Raw genomic sequence first — 23,078 nt, 5'->3', positions numbered from 1 at the left:
CAGGTCTAGGGTCATTTGTTGTCAGGAAGCATGAGTGAGGCTGCCCGTCAGTCTTCTCCTTTCCATCCCAGCCCGGGTGCTCAGGGGTCAGAGGCTGCAGGGCTGGGTGCGGCCTCTCCTTGCCCTCACCTCCCCAGCTCGTCCCCTCTCGCCCTCCTCACCATGCCACACAGCTGGCTTTCGCTCCAGGGCTGACCTCTGAAAAGAAGCGCATCCCTGGTCGTCTTTGCTTTCTCCTTTCCTTTGTGTCCGCCGCTTCTTAGAACCGTCAGGTGGTGGCAGCTGAGAGACTGTTTGAAGATGCCTCCTGCCCTGACAGCCCTTCTAGGGGTTATGAGGCAAGACAGGTCCAGAAACCAGCACGTGCTCAGGGTCTGGGCCCCAGGGTTAGGCTGGGAGTAGGATGAGGTGGGGAGTGGACAGAAAAGCTCCTACAGGTGTACGAAATAAACACTGTTTGCCTCATCGCCTACCTTAGTTTAATATCAGAGCAGCACACACTGCCGATATTCAGACACCTGAAGACCAGCATTGGCGCTCTCAGAAATCAGCATCCAAGCAGCCATTGTGAGTTTAGACAAAACTTTTCAAATCTGTCACAACAAATGATCAACTTATATGTGTGTGCTCAGGGCTTTTTTTTTTTTCACTTTTTTCTTCAACGTTGACAGCAGTTCTTTAACATACTGATACATTATCATGGAGTCCACAGATTTCTATACTGTAGTTCATAATACTAAATGTTATCATGTTCTTTTCTGAAAACATACACTCACAGAAGCACACATAATGTTGAACTTCTTAGTTTAAGAAATGCGAGGTTTTACACTGCCGGGCCGAGGCGTTCACTCACACCCCAAACCCCAGCACCACACAGTACCCAGCACCACGCAGTACCCAGCACCACGCAGTACATGCCCCACACAGTACCCAGCACCACACAGTACCGAGCACCACACGGTACACGCTCCACACTGCCTGGCCGAGGCGTTCACTCACACCCCAAACCCTAGCACCACACAGTACCCAGCACCACGCAGTACCGAGCACCACACAGTACACGCTCCATGCAGTACCCAGCACCACACAGTACACGCTCCACGCAGTACCCAGCACCACACAGTACACGCTCCATGCAGTACCCAGCACCACACAGTACACGCTCCATGCAGTACCCAGCACCACACAGTACCCAGCACCACGCAGTACCCAGCACCACACAGTACCCAGCACTGCACAGTACCCAGCACCACACAGTACCCAGCACTACACAGTACCCAGCACCACACAGTACCCAGCACCACACAGTACACGCTCCTAACAAACCCACACCTGCACCTCCTGAATCTAAAATAAAAGTTGAAAAAATGGAACGTGAGGCTTTAGAGCAACTGCCTTCAGAAGCCACACTGAGTCTCTACTGAAGGGAGATGGTACACCCTGCCTCAGGCTCTGTGGCCTCACTGTGGCGAGGAGAAGCCTCCTGGCGCACCCCTAATTACTTGAAAAATGCTGTTCCAGTTGTGTTGTATAAAAGTACCAGGTAAGTAGCACTCAGTCAAAACTGATATTAATAGTAGAAATAGTAACCTTCTCTGGTCATTCCTGTTAGGTCACGACGGGGCAGTGAATGCCGTGTGCTGGAGCCAGGACCGGAGGTGGCTGCTCTCTGCGGCCCGGGATGGGACCCTGCGGGTGTGGTCGGCTCGTGGGGCAGAGCTCGCACTGCTTCTGGTAATGGACAGTCATCTCTGCCATGGGCAGTCATTTCCAAAGGAGCTGAGAGCTTCTCAAAAGTCTCATTCTTTTACCTTAACAGGAGATGAGGAAAGGGACGTAAGCCGAGAGTTTGCTTTAATGCAATAAAAGTTATTAATTAAAAGTTATTGCTTCAATGCAATAACAGTTATTGATTAGTTTCTTAAATGTGTGTCTACATGTATATGTTCACACGCATGCAATAGGCACAGACGCATATACATGCATACACATATGCACACTTACATACTTGCCACATATTCACGCGCATGTAAGAGGCACACGCATATAGATGCATACACATACGCACACTTACATACTTGCCACATATTCACACACATGTAGATGCATACACATACGCACACTTACATACTTGCCACATAGACACACGCAGTAGGCACACGCATATAGATGCATACACATACGCACACTTATACTTACCACGTATTCACACACATGCAGTAGGCACACACGCATATGGATGCATACACATACACACACTTACATACTTGCCACATATTCACACACATGGAGATGCATACACATATGCACGCTTACATACTTGCCACATATTCACACGCATATAGATGCATACACATGCACGCTTACATACTTGCCACATATTCACACACGTGCAATAGGCACACATGCATATAGATGCATACACATACACACACTTACATATTTGCCACGTATTAATACACATGCAATAGGCACACACGCAGATAGATGCATACACATGCGCACACTTACATACTTGCCACGTGCATGCATACATTCATATGGTCTTATGTTTGTTATGGTCTGCGAATGCCACATGATTAATACTGAAACATTTGAAGAATTTTAAATATTGATTCAGTGTGATTTCATAGTCCAGATAGCAGTAATGGCCAAGGGGCTATTACGTGGCGGAAGTATATTTTAGGGAGAGGAGTGACTTGTTTTGATGAACTTACGGGAGATCATTTGGGAGCAGAACAGGAAAGGAGAGACAGGAAGATGATAACCTTATGACTAGGACAGGGAAAGAAAAGGCAATGGTAGGAAACTCACCTTCAAATCATGAAATTATGAGCAGGCGACTTGCAAAGAACATAACATAAAAAGCAGTCCAATTTTCAAAGATGTTGGGATTTATTTTCTTTGCATCTTTTATAGAAAGGGGATTGAATACGAGAAAGACAAGAAAGGAAGTGTCAATTAAAGAAGACCTAGGGCCTCTAAAGGTGAAGCGTTTGGCAGCAGCTTCAGGAAGGAGTTTGCTGAGAGCTGTGGATGCCATCAGCTTGCTCTGTGTCATAACGTTTGGTTGTGAGGTTTAAATTTGAGAGCAGACACCTCAGAACTGTATTTTAAAACATTTTGAATTTCAGCTTTAATAAAATCTTTGGTACTTAGTATGTTTACTGTTAAGTTTCGATTTTCTTTTAAAGTTGTTAAATGGCTGGAATTCAAAGCATTCATTACAGTAAAATTTTAATCATAGAATACCTTTCAGAAGTAGTAGGCAGAAACAAAAATTGTAGATTGGGTCTAACAAAGTTTATGTACACATTTAGAACAAATAGATGTTGGGTTTTAAGAACAAATAATTTTATGTTTAGAGCAATAGTGTTTTTGTTAACATTTATTATATTGACAGTAATTACTAATTTGCATTACAGGGCAAAGACATGTTTTCTAAACCTATACAGTCTGCACAGTTTTATTATATAGATGCCTTTATATTGTTATCTTCTGGCCCTGAATTTCAGCTACTGAGGTATCACATTGACACTTGCAAAGATGAGATTAAGAGGTAGGCACCCCCTGCCCTGTGCATTATTTTTAGATCACAGGAAGCTGTTTCAATAATGTGATGTTGAAAGGTATTTACATTTTAAAATGTTGCCCCAAATTTAATAATGACCTCATATCACCAAACTCTTGATGAGAGGGAATTATCCAGATCCTACGCATTTTAAACCTTCCTTTGTATTACTATGCGCGGGGCCTTTGGCATGACGGAATCCGAGAATTTGGAGGATTTGAGAATCCTCAATTATCATCTCGGCTCTGCAGCATATTGAAGTGATGTTATGTGGGACAAATACTATTGATAGCATACAGTTAAATTATGAACTATTTCAAATATATACATATATATGGGGAATAATAAATATCTTCTTAGCTACACCTAGCTTGGACAAGTATTAACATTTCACTATCTTTGTTTTCCAGAATTTTTAAAGAAATAAAATATTACAGAGGGAATTAGGAACCTATCTCCCAGTCCTGTCCTCTTCCCTTTTTCCTCCTTTTGAGATTGATATATTTGCTTCTTGGTCATAGTTTTGTATTTTTGCTGTATCTCTGTGTATTCATGTCATTTTATTTTTTTGAGTGTAACATGAGCACACCTTTCTTAATCAAAGTTATGTTTCTGAGATGTGTGCCTTCAGTTTGTTAATTGGGGCAGGTGCCCTGCGCTCGGAATGGGCACTGCATCTGCCTGCTTCTCTCATGGAGGGACATCGGGTTGGGACCTGCCAAGGGTTGGGCTTCCATCCGATCGCATCTGATAGACGGGCTTGCAAGGAATCCCCGATCTCAATGAGAGCATCCCCACTCTCATCTATCCTGTGGCACAGCATCCCAGGAGTGACTTCTGGCCCATGCTGGGGCGGGTTGCATGCAGAGGAAGGGCTCCAGGACCCAGCGGCCCCCTCCTATGGCCCCTCCCTCAGCCTTGTCTTCAGAGGTGCCTGGGACTTTCAGTCCTAAAGTTTGTTTTTGAGACGGAGTCTCACTCTGTCGCTAGGCTGGAGTGCAGTGGTGAGATCTTGGCTCACCGCAACCTCCGCCTCCCGAGTTCATGGGATTCTCCTGCATCAGCCTCCCAAATGGCAGGGATTACAGGCGCCCCCCCTCCCCACCGCCGCCCAAAACCACACCTGGCTAATTTTTGTATTTTTAGTAGAGACGGGGTTGCACTATGTTGGCCAGGCTGGTCTCGAACTCCTGACCTCGTGATCTGCCCGCCTCGGCCTCCCAAAGTGCTGGGATTACAGGCATGAGCCACCACACCTGGCCTAAAGTTTATTTTTACTTACTGGGAGGGAGCTTCACAAGTCAGCTCACGTCACAGCGTTCCCATCTCGGCTGGCACAGCCCTTTGCCCCTGAGAGTTGGCAGATTCTCTTCTTGTTCCTGCCTCCTCTTTCTGATCTTGTGGGACTTTCTCTTAGAGATCACTTTGCAGGCACTTCAGTTGGGTTTCGGGAGGCAGTGAAGCTGAGGCATGTGTTCAGTTATATGTAGCGGGAGATGGGCAGGATTTTCTAAGCATACATGGAAATACCCTATAGAAAAAGGCTGGTGCATTTGATCACAGACTGAAGAAGGAGGACGGCGTGGGGGATCTTTTGTATGTCAAAAATCACCACAAATAATTAGATGTTAATAGAAAAACAGGTTTTTTTTCCTAAAGAAAAATTAAGGTAGCTAATTCACTTTTCCCCTCAGTATCATAAAATATGACTTTTAAAGTGATATGAAAACTTTCTTTTCCTGTTTAATGTTTTTAAAGATAAGGTGTTTAGTTGTAGTGGAAGGAAAGCAAAAAGATTGATCATCTTGATTTTCTCTTCCAGATATAAACAGAAGAGCAAGTCCAAGCTGATTTGCCGGCTCTCCACGACGGGTGCAGTAGACATGACCAGTTTGTCGGCAGTCAACGACTTTTATTCCCGTATCCTTTCTCCCAGATCCTGGTAGGGTTTTACGCCCTGAGTGTTGTTCCTCTGGCAGAGGCGTGTGCTGAGCATCTCATGAGTGTCAGGCATTGTGTGGGGCTCCGGGAATGCAGGGACCCTTCTCATGGAGCTCGCCATCCTTGTGTTAATTGTACGTGTAATAATTCATCTCAACATAGAGAAAGGGCCTCAAAGGAAGAAGAAACCTGAGTGCCGTACAGCTCATGCCATCCAGCAGGTGGGTGGGCTGACCTGGCCCTTCTGCTCTGGACTTTGTTGACTAATGTCTAGTAATTTAGTCATTCTATCTCATCTGCAGAGCTGGCAAAAATCATAGCGGTTGCTGTTCAAAATAATATGAAATGGAATCCCAGAACTTTAATTTTTGAGATTTTTATGGCTAACACCATTGCTTTTAATTTTCAAAGTTGATTTTAATTTATTTAGGGGAAAAGCTCCAGATCTTTAGGAATTCATTGTATAAAGTTTTAATTTACTCAAAGTTCAATCTACGTTGAACTCTATTGGAGGGTTTTGTAGTTGAACTAAAAGTGTTAGGAGGTTGCAGTATGTTTTCTTTGGAAATGTGGTAATTTCATGCTAGAATAGGTGTTAAAATACCTAGCAGAAATAAGAAATATGTCATTAGGATTATTCTAGCTTAAATGATGGTTTCTGGAATACGAGAGTACTAGAGTCAAGAGTAATCCAACGCTAACACCAGCATTACGGGTCTCTTGACTCCAGTGCACCTGGGTTCCCACCACCTATACACATTACTACAGCATTCAGGGCTGAGCATTGAGGCTTGTGGAGTGCTGGTGGTCACACGAGCCCTAAATGTATACATTGCTCCTCATAGGTCAAGTTTATGAAGCACGTCACGGTCACCTGCCGACATGGCACTGTCTGGGTTGTGTCTCCCATCATGAAGCCTGCCCCAGGGGCTGTCACCCATTCTGTGGATCTGTCTAATCTTAGTCCAGTCCTTTCTGCTGAGTGCAGTATCTACATATTCAATTATTTGACATCTGATTTGGGTGTTTCATGGACATCTCAAACACCACGTATCTAAAGCTGGAACTCACACCTCAAAATAGGTACTGTGGTGGTCTCCCTTTTCCTAAGCAGCCCCCCCCCACCCCCGCCCACCTGCTCTTGCCAACACCTGGAGTCAGATGGGGTGGGGCTGGACTGGACTCAGGACTTTTCCTGCGGCATTTCAGAAATTCTTAACTAGTCATCCATTCATGAGTCTTCTAATATTCCAAAGTTTTTATTAGTAAAAGAGAGGGAACTGTCCCTTCTCCATGGGTAAGAGTGTTGAGAAGAGCTCCCTAACTGGATTATCGCAGACATTGTACTCGCAGCTGGCCGGAACAGGACCGTGGAAGTGTTCGACCTCAACGCCGGCTGCAGCGCAGCGGTGATAGTGGAAGCCCACTCACGGCCTGTCCATCAAATCTGCCAAAATAAAGTAAGTAAGTTTTTGGATAACGTGTATCATCTGTAAAACTATGTGCTTAAAGCATTTAACAGATACAAATGTATGATGCCATTTTATAAGTGTTTGCTACCAAATTCAATGTTAATTTTTATTGATCATTAAATTATTCGAAGCCTTGATGTTTGACCCTAGGAGATATTTTAATATCATGTTGAATGTTAAGTTTTCTACGTTTGTGTTTGGCTATTTTATGGGCCCATATTAAGATTTTACTAGTAAAACATTCTCACATAAAACTTGATAGGGTTGTATATGTTAAGCAATAATGGATTGCATGGTAGACACATAGGTTCTAGGAACTGGGGCAGCCTTGCTAAATCAGTAGCTTTTTTTTGAAGGTGGAGGCTGTTGGATACAGCCAGTCTGTTTTGACAGAGACAAAGTTTACAAATATCCACAGCAGTAGGTTAAAGGGTGGCATTACAGGAGAAACATTTGATGAGTTCATTGTCTGATAGCTGCACGGTTCAAAAGACACTTGGTACCCAAGAGGGCCTCTAAGTCTTGGGAACAAAACTGTATTTTTTAGGACTAAAACTGCAATTTTGGTTGTTGATATGCCTGGAAAGGTTTTCCAAGTTAAGGATTTAACTTACGATGCGTCTGGCATTTATATCATGATTCAGGGTACCATTTTGCCAAGTGAAGTATTGCAATGTTGGTTAAACAGACTTTGTTATCCACAGGTTAACACATTTTGCATCTTCTTTTTTTTTTTTTTTTGAGACAGAGTCTCGCTCTGTCACCCAGGCGGGAGTGCAGTGGCACTATCTCGGCTCACTGCAACCTCTGCTTCCTGGGTTCAAGCGATTCTCCTGCCTCAGCCTCCTGAGTAGCTGGGATTACAGGCATGAGCCACCACGCCAGGGTAATTTTTTTTGTATTTTTAGTAGAGACGGAGTTTCACCATGTTGGTCAGGCTGGTCTCGAACTCCTGACCTCGTGATCAGCCTGCCTCGGCCTCCCAAAGTGCAGAGATTACAGGTGTGAGCCACCGCGCCCGGCCCACATTTTGAGTCTTTTAAATTTCTGTTTAATAGGACAGGTATGGTCTGATTATCTATAAAGTTTTTTAATCAGTTCAAATCAGAAAGAGCAAAGATTCTGGGCTGCTAAGTTAAATTACATTGAAGCAGATTTGTTCCTGCATCTTTTCTGGATAAAGGGGAGATGGAGGTGTCAGGGCCACAGGAAGACTTTAACGGGTGCAGCATGAGAGACCCCGGGATTCAGAGGCTCCGTGTCCAGGAAGATGGTCTCCCTGCATGTCAGTCTGGATGGCTCTTCAGAGAGGCAGATCCAGGGACTTGGCAGTGTGGGGTAGTCAGAGCTTCAGAGGCCAGGAGGACGCCTGGGGAGGCTGCCTGTGGAAGCGAAGCCGACCTCCGTGCCCTCCCTGTGGGCAGCCTTGGTCAGAGAAGGGAGGGTTTAAAGGCTCCGACAGGCGTCTTTATCTTGCCTTCCTTTTAATCTTCCACCCCCCGCCCCACCACCCAGTTCATTAATAGGACATTTCAAGTTTCAATAGGAGAAGGCTTTTCTGGTTTGAATAACACCATGGAAATATCAGCTTGGGGAGAGTTGTTGGAGAAAAGATTATTTTTCTGCATTTTTTCTTTTTGTTTAGACTCTTCCTGCATATAAACCAGAGCAAACATGTTTTTAAACACTGTGCAGTGGGTGTCTCAGATGAGTGAAGGGATCCCTTTGAAGAATCCTGTAACTTCTTTACGAGGCTATGAAAACGGCATACTTCACAAACGAAGTGCGAATTAGTTGAATCAGTGCTGTGTGTAATACTCCATGTTTCTGTGTTTTCTGGGAAAGCTGTGAAGGAAAAAGAAGTCAGTTTGGTGATTTATGATGAGACTAGGCAGCACTGTTGGTATTTGAGAGCCATGATCTGATACTACTAATTTCGCAGTAAGATCTGTCAAAATCAGGGAAAGATTTGATTGCTAGATTTTATATATTTCTCAGCTTTTAAATGAATTTAATAATTGAGTTATTAACTTTTAAAATGATTGTTAGCCTAATACCCACCTTATTGATTGATTGATTGATTGATTGATTTGAGATGGAATCTTCCTCTGTCACCCAGGTTGGAGTGCAGTGCCATGATCTCAGCTCACTGCAACCTCCACCTCCTGGGTTCCAATGACTCTCCTGCCTCAGGCTCCCGAGTAGCTGGGATTACAGGCGCGTGCCACCACGCCTGGCTAATTTTTGTATTTTTAGTAGAGATGGAGTTTGACCATGTTGGCCGGGCTAGTCTCGAACTCCTGACCTTGTGATCCGCCCGCCTCGGCCTCCCAGAGTGCTGGGATTACAGGCGTGAGCCACTGCGCCCGACCAACCCGTCTTATTTTTTAGGTGTTATGATTCCTTTTAAATTCAAGTGCAGTTTAATGAGATATTGATAGCTAATATTTGGATGTAGAATGTTAAAGTATAAGTCTGACCTACTAAATTTATTTAGTGAAACTTCCACGCAAAGACATTTGACTTTAAGATACCTGAGTGCAGACTAGGGTTTGCGCCATCTTTGTGTCTGATCTTGGTCGTACCTGGAACCTGGAATCTGTTCACTTGACATGCGCCGATTTGAACTGTGACTCGCTGTTACCAACAGAAAGCAAAGGATTCGATTCTTTGTATAAGAAAGTAGATGTAAATCTAGAGAAAAAAATGGTTTCTTAAAAAGACTCGTCAGCATGTAGATTTCAGAGGTTAAAGTTTGACAAACAGTATTTAAAATTTGTTGATATATTATTCTCAAAATGCAATGTCTAAAAATTTATCTAAAGATAAAGATTGCTAACAAGAAAAGTCTCTCCTGAGATGTTATGTAGTTGTCTATCTGGTCAGTTTTTCTAAAAGTCTGTGAGTCTTTAGATAATACAGTTAAGTGAGAATTGACTAAATTTCTCAAACATTGTCATTCTTGAGTTTAAAAATTTCAGTCGTGAAGATAAATGAGTCTTATACATGAAGTTTCTTTCATGTTGTAAATTTTACTTTTTTTTTTTTTTGAGACGAAGTTTCACTCTTGTCACCCAGGCTGGAGTGCAGTTGCGTGATCTCGGCTCACTGCAAGCTCCGCCTCCTGGGTTCAAGCGATTCTCCTGCCTCAGCCTCCCGAGTAGCTGGGATTACAGGCGTGGGCCACCACGCCTGGCTAATTTTTGTGTTTTTAGTAGAGAGGGGATTTCACCATGTTGGCCAGGCTGGTCTCAAACTCCTCACCTCAGGTGATCTGCCTGTCTCGGCCTCCCAAAGTACTGGGATTACAAGCATGAGCCACCGCGCCCGGCCAATTTTACATTTAAAACATATTTCTTACCATGCTTTCTGACACTTGCTGCTGCTTGTCTCAAACATTGTCAATTATTAGAAAAATATTTCTTAGTTCATTTAATTTTGTATTGGTTGTGCATGACTCTTATTAAAGGTGGTCATTGCAAAGCCAATTATAATTTATTTTTGGTGTTTGGAAAATGGTCTGTCAGCATTTCCATTATAAATCCCTATTTTCTTTCTCTTTTTGTTCTTTTCTTTCTGGGGTTTATGACAGAGCCATAAAACTTGGTCTAGATTAAAACTTGGCCTATTAGAGCTCAGGCTGAGATTTTTTTTCAATTTAGTTCCCAAATTTTAAAAAATTGTTTCAGATGTTTAGGTTGCAAATGCAAAATATAATTTCGGAGTTTTTAATGCTTTCTAATTTATAACTTAAAAAATAACATGCAAGGTTTAAGATAATGGTAAAGATAATTCTTTTAACTTTAGCTAACCAATTTTCTAATATTTTCAAGAGAATTATTTTGGAAAATGATATGATGCTATTTGGTGTGATCTTGTAATTTTATTTCCTTTCCTCTCTGTTCCCACTTCATAACAGAAGAGTTTCTAACCTTTTGCATATATAAAGCTTTTCTCTGTTAAAGGGTTAAATGTATGTAAATCTCTTAGTATGTGCTAAGTCCATTAAGTGAAAGCTATTTTTCTAATTTTTAAAATATGAATTTATGGAGGCAGATGGGTACTGCTTTAGAAAACTCTTACGTTCCACATGCAACTACTCTCACACAGTTCTTTTGTTCCTGTGAGTTTTAGGGATAAATGCACAAGAATTTCTCCACCTGCAGCAGCAGATCAGAAGCTGAGTTAGATATGGTTTCAGTGTTCAAAGAAATACAAGGCAGAAGGTGGTAGTCACGGGTGGAATAACATTCGCACAAGGCTGACTGTTCTAAGCACTATAAAATGATGTGGAATCGCTGCCAGAGAGTAGCGATGGGAACAGCCATCCTGTCCTGGGAGGATGAGAGAAGGCTGCATCTGAACTGGCATTACCCATTCTCACATACTGTTAGATGAAACTTTTGGTTTTATGAGGAGTTTAAAGGCACATAAAATGGAGAAATAGAAAGATTGAATAAACTTGTTTAGCCTCCTGTGTGGTCAGCAAGTTTGCACTGAAAGCCGTGTGGTGTCCTGGTCTCCCTGTGACACGCTGTGTTCCTGCTGGTAGAGCGACTCATATTTTAAATCCTGCAGGTGGGCTGATGCGCATGAGGCTCCAAATGTGGAGTCTCAGTCTGTTGGGGCTGCTGTAACAAAATGCCCTAGACTGGGATATTTACAAGCAACAGAAATGTATTTGCTCACAGTTCTGGAGGCTGGCAAGTGTGAGATCAAGGCACTGGCAGATCAGCGTCTCATGAGGGCTTTCTGCTTGAGTGGCGGGGCCTTCCTGCTGTATCCTCAAGTGGTGGATGGAAATACAAACTCCTTGAAACCTCCCTCATAAGGACATTCAGCCCATTCATGCAGACTCCACTCTCATGACCTAATCACTTCTCAAGGGCCTCACCTCTTAACACCATTGCAATGGGGGTTTCAACTGATGAATTCTGTGGGGAGAGCAATGTCCAGACCATGGCGCCGAGTCACCCCTAGGTGCTTGCCAGAGTCTGTGTGTGGAATGTTTTGAGTGTCACAGCTAGGAACTAATGTTCACCAAGTCTCTGGAACGCCGTGGCCTTTCCCTGTGTGTTCTCACAGGCTCAGCGAGGACATTCGATGGATGAGGACTCAGAGTGCAGGGCCTCCCTCCTCCCTCTGCATGGGCTGTGAGCTGGGAGTTGGGACTCCAGGCCTGCCCAGTTCCTCTGCCTGGATGCTGTTTTTCTTCCCTCCTTACCATCTAAATGTCAGGTTATCTCAAGTGAACCCAGTATCTTGACCAGGTCAACCAGCTCCTGACACTTCACATCACACCCCATGCTGTGGCTGCACCTGCCTGAGCAATGTGGAGGCTCCCCGTGCACAGCACCAAGGGAGGAGGATGGAGACGCTGGGCCTGGCTCGCCTCGGGAGCCTCAGGACAGCAGGCATGGTGAATGGCGCTCCAATACATAGATGATCTCCACGTTCTGATACGTGTTTTTCCTCTCTTCCTCTAGTGCTGATGTCATTTTGGCTTCTTTTATCTTTTGTTTCAATAATTGAGGAGACTTGAGCCAGATGAGGCTGTGTTTACATTTAGCTTTATTCTGGCTTTTAAAATATGTTGTGTTGGAAGCATCATCATAGATTTTTTAGAACACGTCAAGCCGTAAAAAAGCATTGACTTGGAGAACGAAGATATAGGAAGTGAATTTGTAGCATAATTAAGATTTGTTTTTAAAAAGATGTTTATATTTTGTTAGTTTGATTGTAATACATTTATTTTCAAGACTTAAAGCATCAAATTTCATTCTTGTCCCATTTAATTTACTGTAATGAACATTGTTTCTAAATATATGTTAGAAATCAGCAATTAGATGATGGTGGTGAGGAGTTATCGAGGAAATCATGGAGGAGGACCCTGACGAATTACAGCGGCGCTGGAGGACCAGTCCTGAGTTACAGCCGCTGTGGCCTTTCGCATCAGAACTCTGCTCTCCTTACCAGGAAATGAGAAATGTGCTGTCAGGAGGAGGGCAGCTACTGATCTGTTACAGTGAGGACTCTTCAGAGTACAGGTTTTCAGCTCCTCGGCGGCACAGGCACTGCCCAGTGGTGCTGTTGGTGTCCACAGCGGAGCATCCTCATGCCCAGTCCGCCGGGAGACTTCTGCCTTTATCTGTTTTACACACTGGACGAACGCATGGCCTCTCGAAGGGCTGGTTCTGTGTGTCTGAAAACCACTGCTGTGAAGGGTGACCATTTCGGCAAGGAAGTGCTCTGTTGTGGAACAATGGCCTCATCTACTTACTCACGGACGTGGTGTGAGTGCATTCTGAGCTGCACGGTGTGGACTCATGTGGAAAGCGGCGTGATGTCATCCTCAGGATCACCTTCCAGGTCAGAGGCAGGAGGTGTATTCAGTTTATGAAGTAGTCTGTGGGGCCTCTGAACAAGGTGGGGGATCTGCCTGCCTTTTTCAGTATTTCAGCAGGGCCATCGTGGACCCAGAAGAACTCCATGACCTGCTGCTGGCGTGGGCACTCCAGGACTCAGCCTTTGGCTTTCCATAGTGGTGACGTAAGAGAAGCAGCTACGTGTGTGTTTATTACAGATGCCAAGGGAAGGTGTTCCCCAGGAGGTGGTCCTGGGGCTGAGCCTTGAAGGAGGAGGGGACAGCTGCACCAGCAGGAGGGGCCTGGGCCTGACCCCCCACTGCCCACTGTGTGGCCCAGAGAAGGAAGCAGGAGCCTGGCACAGCCTGCTGTGTTCTGCACCCAGCCCCACAGGCAATGCAACCCCCCTTGGCTGGTGCCTCTGCAGCCACCCTACTCACCACAGCACAGCCCCGCTCTGTCACCCTCTGTGGGTGTGCAAAGCCTCAGGAAGGCGACACCCACACCCGCATAGGTGCAGGTGTGGGAGGCCTAGCGCTGCCGTCTTCTGTCCCACCTATGGCCTGCAGTTGCTCCCCAGCAGCTGTCCCCGCGGGCTTGTCTCCGCCTATCATCACCTACTGTTGACTGTGCCTTCAGAACCCCATTCAGGTTATTTTAATCTTCACTGTCAATTCTTCAGAGGCCCCAGCAGCTTTTAGGATAAAAGCCCGAGGCTGCATGCAGACCCTGTACCACCTTCTCGTTCTTACCCTGTCAGTGTCCTTGGTGATGCCTCAGACCCAGTCTCAAGCTTGGCGCCCACATGAAGCCCGGGCTGCTGGGCTGGGCCATTCTCTCACACCCCGGTCGGCTTCTGTGGTGGCCTGGACAGTCACAGGAGGGCATCAGGGCCAGCTCCCATGTGACACACATGCTTTGTCTGCTGAGAAGAGGCGGGCTCTGTCCTCAGAGTCACAGCATCATGAACGTGGAGCACGGGGCATCCTCATCCCCCCCAGAGCCCCAGACGGAGTAGGGGTGCCGGCGTGAGATCTGAGCAGGCACCACTGGTACCTAAGCTCTGACCCCACGGAGCAGCTAAGGCTCCACACTGGTTTCCCGACTGCACCTGCCTGCCAGCTTCCTGACTGCACCCACCTGACAGTGAGCCCAGTGAACGGGGCTGACTCTGAGACACAGGACTGACCCCGTCGGGCCTGGTCCCCGGCACTTCAGCCCAGGGCTCTCAGAAGGTGGAGCTGAGCGTCCACCAGCTGCACTCTGTGCTCTTGCTCTGTGGCCTGGGTCACAGGCAGACCCTTCCGACTGTACAGGCTCAGTCTCCACCACCGTCCCAGGAGGCCTCCCTGGCCTGTCAGTAGTTGGACTCGGCCCCTTACTTGGTCTTGTGTCTACACTGCTATTCCAGGGCTCATCAGTGCAGTTGGAATGACGTGTGATTAATCCTCTCTCCTGTGAGATTCTCATCTTGAGGACAGAGCCATCCCTTACTAGCATACAGTCGGTGCTCAAAAATTGCTTGCTTAGTCCAAGCCCAGTCCTGGCAGTTTTAAGGGGCCTGTCTGAGTTACAGCCGTTGGATCTGCCTGCCTTTTTCAGTATTTCAGCAGGGCCATCGTGGACCCAGAAGAACTCCATGACCTGCTGCTGGCGTGGGCACTCCAGGACTCAGCCTTTGGCTTTCCATAGTGGTGACGTAAGAGAAGCAGCTACGTGTGTGTTTATTACAGATGCCAAGTGAAGCCTAGAACAGGAGTTGCATCTTGCAGGTCCCCTCAGTGGGTGGGCTGGGCCCTGAGGGTGAGGGCTGCCACAGTTGGCTGCCCAGCCAGGCTGTGGGATGGTTGCTCTTGTACTCTCCGTGCTCTGACTCAAGGGAACCTGTGTCCCTGGTCTCGTGCCATCTACCTGGGGCTGCAGTGAACACACATCTCGAATTTTTCATCCCATGGGGTTGCATGGCCGTGGCTCACATGTCTCATGGGCCAGGCATCAGTCACAGGCCACAGCAAGGGCTCTAGTTGACGGTCAGGTGAGCTCTCTTCTCAGTGGTTGTCAAACTCTCATGGGAAAGTTATTTAGTTAAATTGGTTACTTTATCCTTTTTATTTATGAAAATTAATGAAGTTTTCTTTAGTTATTAGAGAACTTGGGAGGTCACCTGACTCCCTGGAAACGGTCGATGGCTGTTTTTGATTTAGGTCCTGTATGTCCCTGGCTGAGCTGAGGGGGATCGGGGATGGCACCAGGGCACAGCCCAGCCTCCCTCCGGCTCCCTAAGCAGTTCCGAGTGGACACGAGCATTTCATTCACTAAGTCACTCGAGCTTGAGAGAGACGCATGAGGGGCTGCACTCTGGTGAGCTTCGAATCTCCTTTTGCACACCTGGAAGGTTCTCGTGGGTGTTCTTTGTCCTCGGATCCAGAGTGTACCTGATGCCACATGCCGCACACCTGACGCCACACGCTGCACACGGCACACCTGACGCCCCACACAGCACACACCTGACGCCCCACACTGCACACCTGATGCTGCACATGGCACACCTGCCACATGCCACACAGCTGATGCCACACACCGCACATCTGACGCCCCACACCGCACACCTGACCCCACACACCGCACACCTGATGCCACACACCTGACACCGCACACCTGACCCCACACGCCGCACACTGCACACCTGATGCCGCACACCTGACACCACACGCCTCACACTGCACACCTGATGCCGCACACCTGACACCGCACACTGCACACCTGATGCTGCACACGGCACACCTGCCACATGCCACACAGCTGATGCCACACACCGCACACCTGACGCCCCACACCACACACCTGACCCCACACACTGCACACCTGACGCCACACGCGGCACACCTGACGCCGCACACCTGACGCCCCACACCGCACACCTGACCCCACACACCTGACCCCACACGCGGCATGTGGTGTCTCCAGGGCCCCATGTCCCCAATCCTGTGTCTGGTGTTCACCTCGCCTGCTGGGTGGCTGCCTGTTAGCTGGTTTTGCTGTTTGTGTTTGTGTCTACCTTCTTTTTGCTCAGGCTGTGTCACTCTTAGGCTCATTTACTGGGACCTAGAGAAGTGTGCCCTCAGCCAGTGTGAGGAAAACAGGCCCAGGTTGGCACTGAGTAGCTGTTGGGAGGAGTTTTCAATGTGCTAAATCCCATGACTGGGGCCTCACACGTGTGTGTCAAAACACCATGCTGTACCCCAAAATATGTGCAGTTCTTATGGGTCAATGAAAAACAAAATAAATAAGTAAATGACCAGTTTTTCTTCTAAATGGTTCAGAATAATTCATCCCAAATGTGGGTTGTTGATCCTCCCCCACCATGGCTCTCTCGGGCACCCTGGCTGGACCCTCACTGTCTCTGCATGTGAGTGGGTACGCAGGCTGTGACTTCTGCGTGAAGCCTGCGGGCGCGGTGAGTGGTGCCGTCACTGGCTGAGGGCCACAGCTGAGCCACTGGGGTAACCGCCCAATGGTTCACCTTGTCTGCTACCTAGATAGAGCCAGTTGATCAAGACAGGGGAATTGCAATAGAGAAAGGGTAATTCACACAGAGCCGGCTGTATGGGAGACTGGAGTTTTATTATGACTCCAATCAGTCTCCCCAGGAATCTGGGGGTGGGAGTTTTTAAGGATAATTTGGTGGGTGGGTGGAGTCAGTGAATCACGAGCTCTGACTGGTCAGGTCAGAGGTGAACTCATCGGGAGTCAAAGCTGTCCTCTTGTGCTGAGTGAGTTCCTGGGTGGGGGCCGCACGACCAGCTGAACCAGTTTATTGATGGGGTGGGGTACCAGCTGATCCATTCAGTGCAGGGTCTGCAAAATATCTCAAGCACTGATCTTAGGTTTTACAATAGCGATGTTATCCCCAGGAGCAATTTTGGGTAGGGGTGGCGGAGGTGGTCAGAATCTTGTAGCCTCCAGCTACATTACTCCTAAACCATAATTTCTAATCTTTGAGCTAATTTGTAGGTCCTACGAAGGCAGTCTGGTCCCCAGGCAAGAAGGGGGTTTGTTTTGGGAAAGGGTTGTTACCATCTTTGTTTCAAAGTTAAACTATAAGTTCCTCCCCAAGTTAATTTGGCCTCAGCCCAGGAATGAAAAGGATGGCTTGGAGGTTAGAAGCAAGATAGAGTTGGTTAGGTCAGGTTTCTTTCACTGTCTCAGTTGTAATTTTGCAATGGCTGTTTCACCGGGACGCTTCTCCCATGTCGAAACACTGCAGTGCTCTCCTGAGGAGGGACACGGTAAAAATATCACTTCTTTGAAAAGTTTCCTGTTTTTATAGCTCTGGTAAAAATAATGAATAATAGATTTTATGTTAAACTTCGTTTTCAGTCATTTCTTCATCTCTTTGTGGAGATTGTTTTATTCATATTGTTTTCCAAGTGGTTCTGTTTTTTTCTATAAACATTCAGTGAAATGGCCATGGAGAGTAAAGTGTTAATAGTCTGACTTTGGGCTGAACTCTTAATTCAATACCTGTTCCTAATAGCAGTTAAATATACCACTGCTCATTTCCTCCCACCTTAAATTTGGTTTGTATGTGCGTGTGTGTGAACCCTGAACATCTGAGGCAGGTTTCAGTGAAACTGGAATGTTTATTTTGCCCAGGTTGGGGACGGGTGCCGTGACACAGCCTCAGGAGGTCCTGACGACATTTGCCCGAGGTGGTCAGAACACAGTTTGATTTCACACGTTCTAGGGAGACATGAGACATCAGTCAACATACATAAGATGAACATTGCTTCGGTCTGGAAAGGTGGGACAACTCGAAGCAAAGGCAGGAAGACACAAATCGGGGAGGGGACCTTCAGGTCCTGGGTACATAAGGGACAAATGGTTGCATTCTTTTGAGTTTCTGATGAGTCTTTCCAAAGGGGGCAGTCAGATCTGCATTTATCTCAGTGAGCAGAGGGGTGACTTTGAATAGAATGGGAGGCAGGTTGGCCCTAAGCAGTTCCTAGCTTGACTTTTCCCTTTAGCTTGGTGATTTGGGGGCCCAGAGATTTATTTTCCTTTCACAGTGTGTATATGTGTGCAAGTATATGTGCCTGTGTGTGAATGCCTGAGTGTGTGCATATGTATATGCGTGAATACGTGTGTATATGCATGAATACGTGTGTATATGCGTGAATGCATGTGTGGGTATGTATATGCATGCATGTGTGTGCGTCTGTATATATGTGTGCATGTGTGTGTGTATGTATATGTGTGAATGTATGTATGTGCGTGAATGCATGTGTGGGTATGTATATGCATGTGTGGGTATGTATATGCGTGCGTGCATGTGTGTGTGTATGTATATGTGTGTATGTATATGCGTGCATGTGTGTGTATGTATATGTGTGAATGCATGTGTGGGTATGTATATGTATGTGCACGTGTGCATATGTATATGTGTGTGTGCATGTGTGCATATGTATATGTGTGGATGTACGTGTGTGCATATGTATAGGCAGGTGTGCATGTGTGTGCGTATGTATGTGAATGCATGTGTGCATATGTCTACATGTGTGCATGCGTGTGCGTATGTATATGTGTGAATGCGTGTGTGGGTATGTATATGCGTGCGTGCATGTGTGTGTATGTATATGCATGAATGTATGTGTGGGTATGTATATGCCTGTGTGCATGTGTGTGTATATGCATATGCGAGCATGCATGGGTGTATGTATGTATATGTGCATGCATGTGTATGCATATGTGTATGTGCTTTTAATTATAGTATTCATTAAAGTGCCTATTAATTAATTCATTTAAAATATCTATTAGCTGCTGCTGTGCACTTGGCAGTGTTCTGTGAATGAAGAGTTAGATGAATGAAGAGAGGGCAAAGTCCTTGTGCTCAAGGAATGTATTTTCTTACATAGGAACACGTGTATTACACAAGGTCAGGTGCTCTGTGCTGACCAGGTAACTAGAGCAGCAGGTTCATGACACAGGGAAGGGTGCCAGGTCTATGTCTGGAGGAGCAGAGTGCAGGAGGAGCAGGTCTATGTCTATGTCTGGAGGAGCAGAGTACAGGAGGTGGACTGTGTGGTGAAGCCGGTGGAGGGGTGGACCTCGAGCCCCTTGTTAACTCAAAATATCTAAGACAGGTCTCGGTCAGTTTAGAAAGTTTATTTCTCCAAGGTTAAGGATGCACCCATGACATAGCATCAGGAGGTCCTGACCATGGTGGTCGGGGCACCGCTTGGTTTTATACCTTTTAGGGAGACGTGAGACATCAATCAATATGTGTACCATGTACTTTGGTTCAGTCAGGTAAAGTGGGATTTGAGGCGAGGGCTTCCAGGTCATGAGTAGATAAGAGGCAAAAGGTTACATTCTTTTGAGTCCTTGATCAGCTTTCCACTGAATACACAATTTAGTCTGGCTCAGTGAATTATCATTTTTACATAAACAATAGGGGAGAGGAAGCAATGAGATACGCATTTATCTCAGGGAAGCCTCAGAAGGATGTCTTTGAGTTCTGTCTGTCCTTTGTCCACAAGGAATTTCCTTGTGGGCAAATTGTGAGGGAGGTCTGTAGCTTCTTATCTTTGTAGCTATCGTACTTAGGAATAGAATGGGAGGCAGGTTTTGCCTGAGGCAGTTCCCAGCTTGACTTTACCCTTGGCTTAGTGATTTGGGGGTCCCAAGATTCATTTTCTTGTCACATTCCTGATGGACATCTGGACAAACTGGCTCCCTGAGACAGCATCCCTGCAGGTAAGGTGTGTCCTAAAAGGGTGAGGACTAGGCTCTGATTAAGGGGTCTGAGGAGTCATGCTTTAAAAACCATCAATTCTCGTCAGATGGGTTTTATTTAACCTTATGTATCATGACTTACTTTCCAACCTGGCTCTGGCATAACATTACAAGACAAGGAAGAAGATCAAAATATTTTACTCCAAAACATGTGTCTTTGCCATATGTTGAAATGGCCCTGCAAAGCTGTCCTTTGTGTGGGAAAACCAGTTCAGTCACATTAGTCATGCATCTGTGAAGAATCTCTATTAACATGGCTAGATCTCTTTCTTCCAGGCCCTCCCAATTCTAGACAGATTAAGAGTCTAGCACCTTTTAAAGGTCTGAATAGGAAACATTTGTCACCTATTGTCTCCAAGGGCAGCCACTATGAGGCTTCAAAAGAACCTTGGTCTCCACAGTCTTTTATCTTAAACTGAAAACTTCCTTTCTATTGATCCCAGGTCTTCAGAGAAACAACCAGTTGTCAACCAGAAAATGTTTACTTTTACCTAGAGCCTGGAAGCCCCCACTTTGAGTTTTCCTGCCTTTCCCAGGTGGGAAACCAGTGTATTTCTGAAATGTCTTTGATTGATGTCTCATGCCTCCCTAAAATGTATAAAACCAAGCTGCACCTGACCACCTTGGGCTGAGGACCTCCTGAGGGCTGTGTCACGGGCCATGGTCACTCATATTTGGCCCAGAATAAATTTCTTCCAATATTTTACAGAGTTTTACTTTCTGTCGACAGGAGACGCATAGGATATTTCATTCCAAGTGCTGTGGTGAAGACTGTTTTTACAAGTTGGCCTTGTGAAGAGCCATTGTTGTGTAGATGTGCCTCGCTTTGTTCCTGGAATGACATAGTGACCGTCTAATTTCCCAATTCAAGGAGAGTTCCTCTCTTTTAAAATCTTAGCTTTTTGTTAAGAGGTTTAGTGTCTTTGCTTTAGGAAACTGCTTAAAATGTCTACATTTTTCAATAGCTTGAGCAATGACTATACAGTAGCCTGAATCCTGTCAAATCTATGTGGTCTTTCAGTAGGGATTGTAATATTTTGTGAATCATTGTGGTGTACTCTTGGATGAGAGGTGTTATATTAAGAAAAATAGTTCTGAGGGTTTTTATGGGAAAATTACGGGTTTTACTTCCTGAAAATAAACATCTGAATGGTATTTGATGGAATGAAAGGGAAAGAGTGTAAGGTTACAGAGGTTTACACTATATTTTAATAGCTTTTTTAAAAAAACTTATCTTACATTTTTGTTCAGTTGCACAATGTACATCAAACTAACCATAGCCATGTGGGGGCTGCTACTCACGAACTGTCATCCTACAAGTCCAAATACAGGATAAGCAGAAATTATCATTGGCCCAAATGCTGTATTTCCAGTAACATATAAAACGGGGCATTTCTAATTTCTTCTAAGCTTAGTAACCAGCTCAGCCACATTAGTCATGCATCAATAATTTTTTTTTTTTTGCAGTCATCGTAGTGCAGCACCATGAACATGATCTCTTCTGAGAATTACTCCTATAGTTATCTTAATTCTGTTGGACAAATGGAATTTTAAATTCATTTTAGTATTGTATTAACAAGAGTGCCAGATGCATCAAAAAGTGATGGTCATATTTTCCTATTTTATGTGTTATATTATTAAATGGCTCATTTACAAAATGAAAATGCAGACATGTTTTTATGATTTATTGATATCCTTAAAGTCCTAGCAGGTGTAGATACTTTATATATTTTTAAAACTTGATAGGATGCTACTCTTTGCCTGCCTCTGAATAAAATATGTACTATTTTGTGATATAAATACATAATACTAGACAGCTAATTTTAATTAAAAACAATGTGTAAAAGTTTAAACAGCTTTTTTAATGAAATAATTTTGTTACATATGATTCTAGATTTCAGGAAGAGTCACTTATGTTATTTTGCTTTATTAGTTTTAGATCTTGCTGTATTTTTAAAAAAGAAATGAAATGATTATTGATGCAGAGAAAACCCTACCCACATCCCTCCCTTTTCTTCTTCTCTGATAACCACTGCTGAATTTGGTATGGGTCTTTCCCTAGTACCCATTCAGAAGCAATGATACAGGAGTTAAGAAGAAATTACTTAGGCAGATAGTGAACGTATGGGAATCCTCCCTAAGGTTTTCCTTTTAATGAAAAACAGCCCCCAAATCATTTTCTTTTCTAACGCAGAGCAGGCTGTAAAATCGAGCTGCAGAGTTAGACAAACAAGTTGGAAGCTTGTAAACGCGAATACCGGCAGTTGTGCCAATAGGAAAGGCTACCTGGGAATAGGCATGTTCAAAATGGTGGCTCCATCTTTTCTTTTCTGCCAGCCAGGTGTACAGTAAGGAGCAGGCAAGATAGCGCTGGCCAAGTAGAAAGTCCATTTGCATAATAAGATTAGGGTGGGGCAGCTGGGCACAGTGGCTCAGGCCTGTAATCCCAGCACTTTGGGAGGCAGAGGTGGGTGGATCACCTGAGGTCAGGAGTTCAAAACCAGACTGGCCAACATGGTGAAACCCGGTCTTTACTAAAAATACAAAAATTAGCCTGGTGTGGTGGCATGACCCTGTAATCCTAACCACTTGGGAGGCTGAGGCAGGAGAGTCACTTGAACCAGGGAGGAGAAGGTTGCAGTGAGCTGAGATCGTGCCATTGCACTCCACCCTGAACAACAAGAGTGAAACTTGGTCTCAAAAAAAAGATTAGGGTGGGGCAACCAGCCTTCCCTGCCTACCATGTAAAAGTCACACTTGATCGAACCAATCTGTGGGCTCTACATACATCAGGCACCGCTTCCTCAAGCCTGCCTATAAAATCTGGCACAGTCCACCACATGCCGGCTTTTCCCTTTGGGACACCCCTCTCTCTTGAAAGAGAGAGAGGGCTGCTCTCCTTTCTTTTTATTTTGCCTATGAAATCTTCGCTCC

General features: G+C 45.3%; 1 protein-coding gene across 11 annotated transcripts in view; it reads left to right on the top strand.

The window, feature by feature from the left end:
* The window catches only part of WDR27 (WD repeat domain 27), a 237,330-nt gene that overhangs the window by 60,824 nt on the left and 153,428 nt on the right, over window positions 1–23,078 (top strand). For all 11 annotated transcript variants that reach the window (XM_055114369.2, XM_063605555.1, XM_055114363.2 and 8 more), the window contains 4 exons: window positions 1,613–1,734; window positions 3,426–3,559; window positions 5,394–5,491; window positions 6,851–6,972. In XM_055114369.2, the coding sequence (XP_054970344.2) occupies window positions 1,613–1,734; window positions 3,426–3,559; window positions 5,394–5,491; window positions 6,851–6,972 (476 nt within the window). The remainder of the gene's footprint in view (window positions 1–1,612; window positions 1,735–3,425; window positions 3,560–5,393; window positions 5,492–6,850; window positions 6,973–23,078) is intronic.

Source organism: Pan paniscus, chromosome 5 (genome assembly GCF_029289425.2).
Source record: "Pan paniscus chromosome 5, NHGRI_mPanPan1-v2.0_pri, whole genome shotgun sequence".
NCBI lineage: Eukaryota > Metazoa > Chordata > Mammalia > Primates > Hominidae > Pan > Pan paniscus.
The sequence above is the reverse complement of the archived record's forward strand: the minus strand, read 5'-3'. Positions and strand labels throughout refer to the sequence as shown.